This window comes from Thecamonas trahens, assembly GCF_000142905.1.
Source record: "Thecamonas trahens ATCC 50062 unplaced genomic scaffold supercont1.9, whole genome shotgun sequence".
Taxonomy (NCBI): domain Eukaryota; order Apusomonadida; family Apusomonadidae; genus Thecamonas; species Thecamonas trahens.
The window spans coordinates 297753-308799 of NW_013657671.1; the positions used below are offsets into that span (position 1 = coordinate 297753).

At 65.7% G+C, this 11047-nt stretch overlaps 5 protein-coding genes across 5 annotated transcripts; 3 read left to right on the forward strand and 2 right to left on the reverse strand.

Annotated features, from left to right (window-relative positions):
• Positions 1 to 604: 604 nt before the first annotated feature.
• On the forward strand, positions 605 to 1825 carry AMSG_02339 (uncharacterized protein; the record flags this gene model as incomplete). The annotated part of the gene is made up of 1 exon (XM_013905430.1): positions 605 to 1825. One exon carries the CDS (start codon positions 605 to 607, stop codon positions 1823 to 1825), a length of 1221 nt encoding a protein of 406 aa, XP_013760884.1.
• AMSG_02340 (uncharacterized protein) lies at positions 1651 to 3138 on the reverse strand. Its single transcript, XM_013905431.1, has 2 exons — positions 3106 to 3138; positions 1651 to 2894 (listed from the first exon to the last, which is right to left on the reverse strand). The coding sequence occupies exon 2, from the start codon at positions 2869 to 2871 to the stop codon at positions 1858 to 1860; it is 1014 nt and encodes a 337-aa protein (XP_013760885.1). The 5' UTR covers positions 2872 to 2894; positions 3106 to 3138; the 3' UTR covers positions 1651 to 1857.
• A 317-nt stretch (positions 3139 to 3455) lies between these two features.
• Positions 3456 to 7109, forward strand: AMSG_02341 (alpha-mannosidase 2; the record flags this gene model as incomplete). Its single annotated transcript, XM_013905432.1, has 3 exons — positions 3456 to 3644; positions 3736 to 6759; positions 7022 to 7109. The coding sequence occupies 3 exons, from the start codon at positions 3456 to 3458 to the stop codon at positions 7037 to 7039; spliced, it is 3231 nt and encodes a 1076-aa protein (XP_013760886.1). The 3' UTR covers positions 7040 to 7109.
• Positions 7099 to 8530, reverse strand: AMSG_02342 (saccharopine dehydrogenase domain-containing protein; the record flags this gene model as incomplete). The annotated part of the gene is made up of 1 exon (XM_013905433.1): positions 7099 to 8530. One exon carries the CDS (start codon positions 8528 to 8530, stop codon positions 7226 to 7228), a length of 1305 nt encoding a protein of 434 aa, XP_013760887.1. The 3' UTR covers positions 7099 to 7225.
• Positions 8531 to 8633: 103 nt separating this feature from the next.
• On the forward strand, positions 8634 to 10988 carry AMSG_02343 (aprataxin). Its single transcript, XM_013905434.1, has one exon. The coding sequence runs from the start codon at positions 8702 to 8704 to the stop codon at positions 10904 to 10906; it is 2205 nt and encodes a 734-aa protein (XP_013760888.1). The 5' UTR covers positions 8634 to 8701; the 3' UTR covers positions 10907 to 10988.
• The last annotated feature ends 59 nt before the right edge of the window (positions 10989 to 11047 follow it).

Sequence of the window (11047 nt, forward strand, 5' to 3'; positions counted from 1 at the left end):
TGTCTGCGCGACGTGCCAGCCATGTTTCTGACTGTGCGGGGGGGGGGGGGGGTGAGAGGAGAGAATGGGCAGAGAGGGGGGGGGGGGGGGGAGGGAAGGGGGAAAGGGAGGGAGGAAGAGGGGATGGGAGAGGAGAGAGGTAAGGAGGGCGGGAGAAGGAAAGAGGGCGGAGGGCGGAGGGTGGAGGGTGGGAGGACGGAGGACGGGGAAGGCGGTAGAAAGAGGCAGGCGAGATAGGGGGTCGCCTCCCATCGCCCCTCCCCTCCCCTCCCCCCTCCCCTCCCCTCCCCTCGCCCCCCCCCCCCTTCGTCCATCCCCCCTTATTCCTCCCCTTCCTCCTCCCCTTCCTCCCTACCCTCCACCCCCCTTTCCCCCAGCCCTGCAGTACCCTCACCGCAACTGCGGCTGCTACGTACCGCTCGGTGATAGTGTGGTGTTGGGCGTCTGTCTGTTGCCGCCCGTCCCGACTCGCCACACACCGCCGGGCCGAACACGACTCGACCACCACAGAGCACACTGCACCGCCCACGGACGAGGAGTTACAGGCAAGACTACTCGTGAGCAAGTGGCCATGGCACATATTCCCCCAACCACTGCAGCCTTTATGGAGGCCACAGGCGCGCCGCAAGCTGTAGCCGACGAGTTCATGCGACGGACAGGGCACGATGTCAACGCGGCGGTCGCGGCGTTCCTCGACGAGGCGGGCTCGGCAGGTATGGCCGCAGACGGCGATGCTGCCGATCCACCGTCATACGCCTATGTCGGTGCTGGCGGTGGGGGATTTGTTGCCGATGACGCCGAGGCGGCGGTCGACAAGCTGCTTGCCCAGGCCAAACCTCCGCCGCCTGGCGCCCGCGCCGAAGGCGAGCCAGGGACCAAGCCGGCGGCGCCTGCGCCGTTCTCAGGACGCGGCTACACGCTTGCCGGCGGCGGAACGGATGATGCTGGCGAGAGCAGCACAACGAGACCGGCGGCTGCACATCATGGTGGTCCAAGCGCTGGGGCTGACCTTGGAACAAGCCGCTCGCTCGAACTGACATTCTACGCCAACGGCTTTGTCGTGGTTGTCGTCGACGATGGTGGTGGCGACAAGAGCGAGCCCGAGTTCTTTGCCTTTGCAGACGCCGGGAATAAGGCGATGATGGAGACTCTGGTTGAAGGGCGGGTTCCCCAACCGATTGCGGAGCGATTGTATCCGTCGGGCACCCGACCGCCTCCGCGATCGGACGCACCCGTGCCGATTGTTGTGACCGACGCGCGGCCGGCCGAGTACGAGCCGCCGCCGCCGCCGGCGTACGTTGCGTTTTCGGGCTCAGGGCAGACGCTGGGTGGCAGCGCGAGTGTAGGCACGGCTGCGGCTGCGGCTATGGACGCCACGCCAGGCAACGCCGCCAGCCTAGTTGGTCTTATCACCGGTCTGCTGTCCTCGATCTGGGCATCCGTGGCTGCGCTCCTCGCGCCGCAGGCTGGCCCGCTCCAGCCAGGCGGCACGTCGTCGGCAGCACGCACACCACCGCATCAGGAAGCAGCGCAGCCTGCAAGCCCGCTTGTCCAGCCTGCTCTGCCTCTACCTGCTGGTGAGGTTGTCCAGATGCGGGTTGCTGCGCCGTCGCGGCCCGGTCCGCCGGTGACGATCCGGATGGACGCCGAGCGTGACACGGTGAACGGGCTGTTTGCGGCTGTGGCACTTGCCATGCAATCGGAAGTGTCGAGTGACTTTAGATTGTCGGTCGGATTCCCGCCGACAACGCTGCAACCCTCCGACACTCCCTTGGGGGAGGTGGAGCCATCGCTCAAGGGAGCGTCCATTCGCATTCTCGAGTGACCCAGCCTCCAACAGAAACAAAGCCGTATGGATCAGCTCGGCGCCACGCCCAGCATCGACTTGAGCGAAGCCTGGGCTTGGGCCTGGGCATGAGCCTGGGCCTGGGCCTGAGCATGAGCATGAGCCCGAGCGACGTTTGCTTGCGCTGCCTGCGACGAGCGAGCCTGAGCCTGAGCCTGGGCCTGGGCCTGGGCCTGGGCCATGGCGTGCGCGTGGGCGCGAGCGTGGGCCTGGTTCATGGCGTGGGCCTGCCACGCCGCAATCTGCTCCGCGGTCATGTACTGCTGCGGCGCAGGCGAGTGGGCCTGCGGCAGCGGCGAGCTGTGCGCGGCAGGCGAAGGATGTGATGGCTGCTGCGTAAAGAGCGGGCCGCGCGGCAACGGCGGCGACGAACCCAGCGGCGGCGACGAGGCGACCGCCGGCGATCCGGCTGGCCCTGCAGTCCGGCGCATGCCCTTGAACTTGGGCTGCGGCAGTGCTCCCGGCGGCGGAGAGTTGGCCCAGGAGGAGCCCGAATAAAAGCCGTCGGTGGGCGTCGGTGCCGAGCCCGAGCTACGCTTGGAGCCCTTCTTGCCCTTGCCCTTGCCACCCTTGCCACCCTTGGAGCCCTTGGAGCCCTTGGAGCCCTTAGAGCCCTGGCTCTGACCTTGGTTGTTGGCGGCAGAGCCCTTTTGCTTCCCACCGCCGCCCTTGCCCTTGCCGCCCTTGCCGCCCTTGCCCTTGCCGCCCTTGCCCTTGCCACCCTTGCCACCCTTGCCGCCCTTGCCGCTGCCCTTGCTTGTGGCAGCGGCGGCGCCTGTGGACGCCGGAGCGAGCGAGGCAGGACTAGAGCTGGCGTTGGCATTGCCGGCTGCGAGTGCCGCGGGGGTGGTGTTGGCCGGCATGCCTGCTGTCGGCTTGGTCTGGACCCGCTTACGAGACTTGTTACCCTTCGGTGAGTTGCGGTCTGCTGTAGACTGCTGGACCAAGGCGCGCGGCGGACGTTTGCCCACGCCGTGGAGAGTGTTTGGGTTTGTGTGCTTCTGCCGTGTGCTAGGTGCGCTCATACACACACTGGCCACTGCTGTGCCTGTACCTCCGCTCGCCTGTGAGTTCTTCCTTCTTCTTCACTCACAAACGAATACTTCGAACACTCCAGGGACATTCGGAATTGGGCGCCGACCCGCACCGCCCCCCCCCCTTCCACAACTGCGTCCACGGCACCACTGCCGCCCCCCCCCCCTTCCACCACCCCCACCACACCTGCCGCAGGTCTTTAACGCCACCCCCCTGCAACGTACGTTTCGAAAACGAGGTACTGTGCGTTGTTGACGAGTGTGACCGTCTCCGACTCTCGCCCGTGTCCGTCGCTGCGCCGCCACGCGACCGTCGAATCGCGAACCGGTTCGGTTCGCGCGCGCGCGAACGCTCGGACGCCGAAATCGACTCGACCGACCGACCGACCGACTCGACCGACCGACCGACAGACCGACCGACTGATCGACGACGGTCGGGAGCCGGACCATGACTCGAGCCGGCGGCTCTGCCCGCGTCGATCACAAAGCGCCACGAGCATGCCGCCGACGTGCGGTGTAGCCACACTTCACTCGCAGCTCGCGTCCACTGTCTCTGTTGCTGAAGACAGGCCTCAATGACGAGAGAGCAACGAGGAAGCGGCTGGCGCGTCTGTGCGGCCTGGAGGCTGCTGGTCGGGGCGGCCGTCGCCGCGTGGCTCGTCGCTGCAGTGCTGGCCAGCCCGGCCGCAGCAGCCGGCGACGAGCTCAACGTCTTTATTCTGGCCCACTCGCACTGTGACCCTGGGTGGCTCAACACGTTCGAGGTAAGCGTCAGGGGAGGGAGAAGCAGGAAGAGCAGGCGTGCGGGCAGTTGAAGACAGACTCACATCGCGGCCGAGCCGAGCACCGGAGCAGGGCTACTTTCAACGCGACGTCAACGCCATTCTCTCCAACGTGGTGACGGCGCTGCAGCAAGACGCGCGGCGGCGGTTCATCTGGGCAGAAATCTCGTTCTTCTCGCGGTGGTACTCGCGGCAGTCGGAGGAGACGCGGCAGACGGTGGAGGATCTGGTGGCGTCGGGCCAGCTGGAGTTTGTCGAGGGCGGTTGGGTGCAGGCGGACGAGGCGGACACCAACTATGTGTCGATCATGAACCACATCGCCGAGGGCCACGCATACCTCAAGGCACACTTTGGAGTCCGGCCGCGGTTTGCGTACCAGATCGATCCGTTCGGCCACTCGTCAGCGACGCCGAGCCTGTTTGCGAGGATGGGCTTTGAGGGCCTGGTCATCAACCGCATCCACCACGCGCTCAAGTCGTCGTTCAAACGCAGCAAGCACATGGAGTTTGTATGGCGGGGTGCGCCCGAGACGCTCGGGCCCGAGTCGGATCTCCTCACGCACGTTCTCCACACCCACTACTCGGCCCCCAAGGGCTTTGACTTTGAGGAGCACTCGATGCCGATCTCGCCGTCTAATGTGGCCTCACGGGCAACCGTGCTTGTGCGCGAACTGCGGTCTCGAAGCGCAGCGTACGCTACGTCAAACCTGCTTGTTCCTTTTGGCGACGACTTTAAGTTTAAGCGGGCCCAGTACCAGTTCACCAACATGGAGCAGCTCATCGAGCACATCAACGCCAACGAGGAAGGCGTCAACATCCGGTTTGCCACGCTCTCCGACTACTTTGATGCCATGATTGCTGAGGCCGCGTCTGCCCAAGACGTGACGCTCCCACTGTACGAGGCCGACTTTTTCCCCTACGCCGACAATGAGGACTCGTACTGGACCGGGTACTACACGACGCGGCCGGTGCTGAAGCAGCTGGCGCGGGCGACCGAAGCCCACCTCCGCGGGGCTGAGATTTTGTACACGCTCGCACGGACGCGGACCGGGCACCTGCGAAGCGCGCCAACGTTCTGGAGCAAGGGCATGGCGGCCCTTGTGGACGCGCGGCGACAAACCGCACTCGTCCAGCACCACGACGGCATTACCGGAACAGCCAAGCAGCATGTTGTGGCCGACTACTCGACGCGGCTGCTGGCGGCGCACAAGGGACTGACCGAGCTTCAGGCTGCGCTGCTGCCGCTGCTGCTCGCGTCGCAAGATTCCCTTGCGGCAGCGGCTGAGGTTGGCGAGTTAGCTGCGGCCGCCGGCTTGCGCGACGCCGTGGCGTCAGATCGGGTGCTGGACGTGGAAGCTCTTGACGGCAACGCCGGATATGTAGTGGTTGTGTCGTCGTCTCTGGCATGGCCGACCTCTCGGTTGGTCAAGGTCATGGTGACGAGCTCCAAGGTTCGCGTGACTGATGCGAGCGGCGAGGCGTTGACGATCCAAGTTGTGCCTCATTGGGACGACGCGCACTACGCACCGTCGCCGCACGCCGGAGTGGGCGGAACGCGGCCGGCGACTGGCGCCGGCGCTTCAGAGGTGTTTGAGACCGAGCCGGCGCCGGCACGGTACGCGTTGCACTTTGAAGCCGAGCTCGGCCCGCTGGAGAGTCGTACGTTCAAGGTTCATCGCGATGTCAGATCTGCGCTGGCAGCAACGACGGTTGATGTCTACTCGGGTGCGCTGCAGGGCAAGGCAGATGCCGAGGAGGGCGTTGACGGCATTGTGTATCACTCGGCTATTCCTGGGCAGCTGACGCTGACTGGGACGAGGACAAGCGTGGTTCTGGAGGACGGGCTTGTGGCATCAATTGCGCACGACGGCGAGGAGGCAATGGAGGCCCGGCAAGCGTTTGTGCAGTACGCATCGACCCGATCCGGTGCGTACATTTTCCGTGCACAGTCGGAAGGGGTCAAGATGAGCGTGGCGAGCGAGGCGCACGCGGTGCGGCTTGTCCGCGGCCCGCTGTTTGAGAGCGCCAAGGTGGTGCGCGGTGCGATTGCCTTTGAGGTGAGCGTGCGGGCGTCTGTGGGCGCTGGCGAGCGGCTCGAGGGCCTCATGGTTGAGCTGGACGTCTCAGTGGTAGCCGCGCCAGACAACGAGGTTTCGCTCCGGTTCGAGACGGCGGTGGCGTCAGGAGAGACCTTCTACTCCGACTCTGGCCTGCAGGTGATGAAGCGAGTGCGGGTGGCAAGCAAGCCGATCCACACCAACGTGTACCCGTGCCTGGCGACGGCGCTGGTGCGCGACGAGAAGCGCGCGTTTGCGGTGCTCTCGACCCAGCCGCGTGGGGTGACCTCGCTGGCGTCTGGCGAGATCGAGGTCTTTCTACATCGCCAGCTCATGCAAGATGATGGGCGTGGACTCGCTGAACCGCCGCGCGACGCAGCGCGGTACGCCAGCGTCATGTGGCTGTATGCCGGCTCTGCTGACGGTGTGGAAGCACGGCGGCGGCAGGCTGCGCACATGCTCGAGCACCCGCCGCTTGTCTTTGCCTCGACCCGCGGGTTTGGCGACGGCGAGTGGGAGGCAGTCTTCACGCTCGCTGCGCAAGGGATGGCGGCGCCGCTGGAGACGCCGGCGCATCTGCTCACGCTCAAGAGCATGACAGCGACGGCTGACGACGTCCTGATCCAGGTCTCGTCACTCGCCGAAGACAATCGCCAGACACCGATTCCGCCGCTCGACAAGTTGCTGGCGCTGGATGGGCAACCGGTCAAGGTAAGCGCGCTCCGCCCTGCGCTTCTTGCAGGGGACGAGGACCGCGGCACAAGGCGGGCTATTGGTTCGCTCCTTCATCTGGAGCGCGACGACTTTGACGTGCAGGCCAAGCTTGCCGCTGGCGGCGACGGGCCGGGCGCGTCGCAGAACACCGACGAGGCTGGCGTCTTTATTTCTCAGGCTGCGCTCGACGACCTCGCCAAGGCCGGAGCGCAGAGACGCCTGTTGGAGGTCGGAGCGAGCGAGCCCGAGCTCAAGCTCGGTCCACTTGCCATCAAGTCATTTCTGGTGCACCTGGAGCCTAGCGAGGCTGTGGTGGCAGGCCGGCAAGTGGCGCCGGCGCCCGCTCGGACTCTTACTCCGAGCCCGAGCCCGAGCCCGACCGCAACCGCAACCGCAACTCCCGCTCCCACTCCTGCGCCCACTCCTGCGCCCACTCCTGCGCCCACTCCTGCGCCCACTCCCGCACCCACTCCTGCACCCACTCCCACACCCACACCACGATCATCAGTGGCAACGCCGGCGCCGACGCCGGCGCAGCGACTGGAGTGGTGCCCGAGAAGACGCCACGTGTCACGAGCGGCAAGACAAGCAGCAAGGCGACAGGTGAACGGGTGCGGGTTGGATCCAAGGTTGGAGCCAACTTTGACACGCACCGGCAGCACACGCCGCATCTGGTCAAGGAGGTTTACATCATGTTTGTGTGCTGGGGCGTGAGCGCTGTAGTCCTTGCGGGCACGTACTGCAAGCTCCGGTTCGGATGCAACGACAAGCCGCGAGTCCGACTCCATCCACACTAGGAAGATGACGTCGCCGCGACGCGAGTAAAGGTGATGGGCGAGTCGGCGAGACGGTCGAGGAGCTTGGAGCCGGCAAAGGCGGCGGCAGAGGTGGTGACGCCGCCGGGCGGGAGTGCTGTGCGCTCCTCAAGCATGGTTGCGGCACACTGGACAACACATGCAGCAGTCCCGTCGTAGCCCGGGTCGTTGATTTCGATGCGGGTGTGGAGAGTGGCGACCGGCGGAGCATCGGTGGAGGCCGGATCGGCAGCATCAGCAGGCACAGCCTTGGTAACCATGTTGAGCGAGAGGGTGGTGGCAGCGCGAGTGACAGCGTTGGGACCGTCGCGCGAGACCTTGCCCAGCGAGCAGAGGAATGGGAAGCGCAGAAGGAAAGAGCGACCAAGGCGGAAGGAGGCAAAAATGCCAAAGACAAAGCCCCACGCCATGTACATGATGAGAGCCTTGAGTGAGGGCAGGGTGAGGAAGACGCCAAAGCGGACAGGCTTATCGCCAGCGGCCTGGCGGGCAGCCTGCGAGCGGCGAACAACCGAGGCATCGGCGCCCATAAAAGGAACCGCGTAGGCGGCGCCGACGTCGGCGGGCGGGGTGAACGTCTTGCCGCGGCGCGGAAACGAGGTGCTGCGACGTGCATCAAACTCGAGGCGTGGCATCGGGTGTGCGCGGCGGAGGGCACGAAGAGCAGCAACGTTGGCAAACGAGTAGATGAGCGAGTCCCACGTGCCAGCGTTGATGACAACCGAGCCTACGCCGGGGACGGCGGCGGTGGAGACAGAGAGGTAGGCCTCGATGGCGGTCGGAACGAGGCCCTCGGCAGCAGCGAGCTGGGCGGCGTGGACAACGCCCATGTCGCAGGGAATGGAGTCCATACCGCATGCCGAGACAATGAGAGCACCGGAGGCCTTGGCGGCATCGTCGTAGCGAGCTGCCATGGTCTCGATGAACTCGGGCTCGCCCGAGACGTCGACGTAGTCGGTGCCGGCGGCCGCGCAGGCGGCGACGACGGGCTCGCCGTGCATGCGGAACGGGCCGACAGCGTTGACGACAACCTTGCCTACGCCAGCCATGGCGGCGAGCGAGTCGACGTCGGCGGTCGACGCAATGATGATGCCGACCTTGGAAGCGAGGGCCGGAGCGAGGTCCGGGAACGCGTGGCACAGCTCGCGCTTGACGGCCTCGAGCTTGGCCTGCGTCCGCCCGGCGAGGGCGAGCGAGACCTTGGCCCCGAGGATGCGGACGGCCTGGTGGGCAATGCGTGAGCCGGTGAAGCCTGAGGCACCGTAAATGACGAGGTCGTACATGGTCGAGTGAGGTGTGACGGCGGTAGTGCGGGGGGGCAGGGGAGGCGACGGACCACGTGGCAAGACGCGAACAAGTGCCGAGGTCGCGCACACGTCGCCCTGCCAAAGGCTGTCCACACTCGCCGCACGGCCTCGGCGAGCAAAGGCGGAGGCTACAGTAGTTCTGAAGGCATGTACCGGGCCGAGCTGCGGCGGGTGGACGAGGCGGTCGGCGGGCAGTTGCCTGCGCTGGTTCTGCCGCCCGGGCGGTTTGTACTCGGCCGCGGGCCGCAGTCTGGCATTGCCGACCGCACCGTCTCACGCAAGCAGGCGACGCTCGACTTTGATGCCATCGGAGGGCGGCTGGTGGTAACACTCAACGGGCGCAACGCAGGGCGTGTGTTCCGCGGCTACGTACAGAGCAGCAGCAGCTCCTCGCGAACCTCGGGCGTGGCGCTGGCCGGCAGTGGAGGGACGGCCGAGCTTGCTTCGGGCGACGCATTTGCCCTCGTCGGCAGTAGCTTTGTCTTTGAGGTCTCCATAGTCGAGCCCTGGTCCCAAGAGGCGGGTGCCAGCGAGGCTCCAGGCTCTGCCAAGCGAGAGCGAAAGCAAGAGGGCGAGAGTGAGGAGCGGGGCAGAGCAACCAAGATGCAGAGGGCGCTTGACGGGCGGCGCATTGTGGCATCGTCGCAGAACTCGGACGTGGAGCGGGCGATGCTGACTGATGCTGTGACGCAGACAATGGCGCCGGTCGAGGATGTGTCGCCGTCGCTACCGCCAACGCTGGCACCAGCTGCGCCGCAGTCCGAGGACATCGTGCGGGAGAGGCCGCCGGCTCCGTCGCCGCAGGCCGACACGTCCAGCGGCGCGGCAGCGAACAAGTCGGCCGAGTTGGCCGAGCCGGCCGAGCCGAGCGTTTCCGAGGGCCATGTTGAAGCAAGTCCTGTTCTTTCGGCCGCACCGGCGCGGACACGACGAATCGATGGCATTGCGCCACAAATACTGAGCTCGCCGTCGCGGTCGGGCAAGTTTGACGACGACGACTGCGGCGGCGAGTGCCGGGTGGCGCGATGCCTTGTGATGCCGCTGTTGGCAACTGAGGAGTGCGCGTTTGGGTATGACCCAGAACGCTCAGCATCGGTGGCTGGAACTGAGCTTGCACGAGCACGCGAACGAATTTCGGCTGTCCGCGGTGAGGTGGTCTTCGCCGGTGACGCCAGCACGAGCGAGGCAGCGCGAGCTGCGTTTGCCAGAGTATGCTCGGAAGATGCGCACGGTGTGGCGAGGCTGGAGATCGACGTCGATGCTGAACTCCCCGGGGAACCGTGGGTGAGCCTCGGTGCGACGATGGTGTTTGAGAGCAACTGGCGGTTCAAGGCGTCGCAGGCCTCAGGCGGGCTCAACGCGCGGGTTCACGCGCTGTGTGGGCCTCTACTTGCGCGCACGCTCAAACAAGTGCACAAAGCTGGCGATGTCGGCCGGGCGTATGCGGTCCAGCTGGACGAGTCCAGCCTAGGCGGGCGGCTTGGTCAGGTATCGCGCCTCATCGCTGTCGTCCCGCCGAACATGAACCCAAACAAGAAGTTTGACGCCTCGCTGGACGGCGACTATGCTGCAGGTGATGCCAAGCTCAGCCTTGCTTACCGCAACGTGCTGGATCTGTGGCTTGCCCAGCTGGAAGAGACGGCGAGCACGACCGCGCCGCCGCCGTCGGTGGCGATCGATATGGCAGGCGCGGTGCCTGTACTGACGGCAGCACCGGTTCCCACCCGGAAAAGTGGCAGGCCGGCCACAACAGGGTGGAAGAACGCGCTGCGGGCCATTGTGGCGCGGCCATACGATCATCCGGACGCAGTGGTTGCGGTCGACGAGGAAGTGGTCATCATCCGCGACAAGTATCCCAAGGCGCAGCACCACTACCTGGTGCTTCCGCGGTCGTCGCTCGGGCAAGGCACGCTGGCGCTGCTGGACGGCGCCGCCGCCGAGTCGCTAGCGCTAGTCAAGACGCTTGTGAGGCGCGGCAAGGCCTTTGCAGCTGGCGAGCTGTCGGGCTCAAGCAAGTTTGGCCTCCCGCCGGAGAGCTCGTTTGCCTTTGGCTTCCACGCCATCCCCTCGATGAACGTCGTGCATCTTCACGTCATCTCGAGAGATTACGACTCGGTGAGCCTCAAGAACAAGAAGCACTGGAACTCGTTCACCAGCCGGTTCTTTGTTCCAGCCAGCGACATGGTGGCGCGGTTCGAGGCCGGTCTTGGCTGGAGGCTGTCGGAGAGCGAGAAGGCCGAGTACCGGGCCCTGCTGAAGGCGCCGCTCGCCTGCCATCTATGTGGCCAGGAGAGTCGGAACATGCCGCAGCTCAAGGCGCACATCCGGGCATGTGGAGCTCGCGGCGTGTAGCCGTGGCCGCATCCGGCGGCACCATCGGTGCGGTGGGAGAATTTGAGTGCGCTTTCAGCAACAAATCGTTAATACTTTCGCGGCCCTTACGTTTTTCTCCGTGCCAGACACATGTAGCTTAGAGAGGGTTCCATCTGTGGG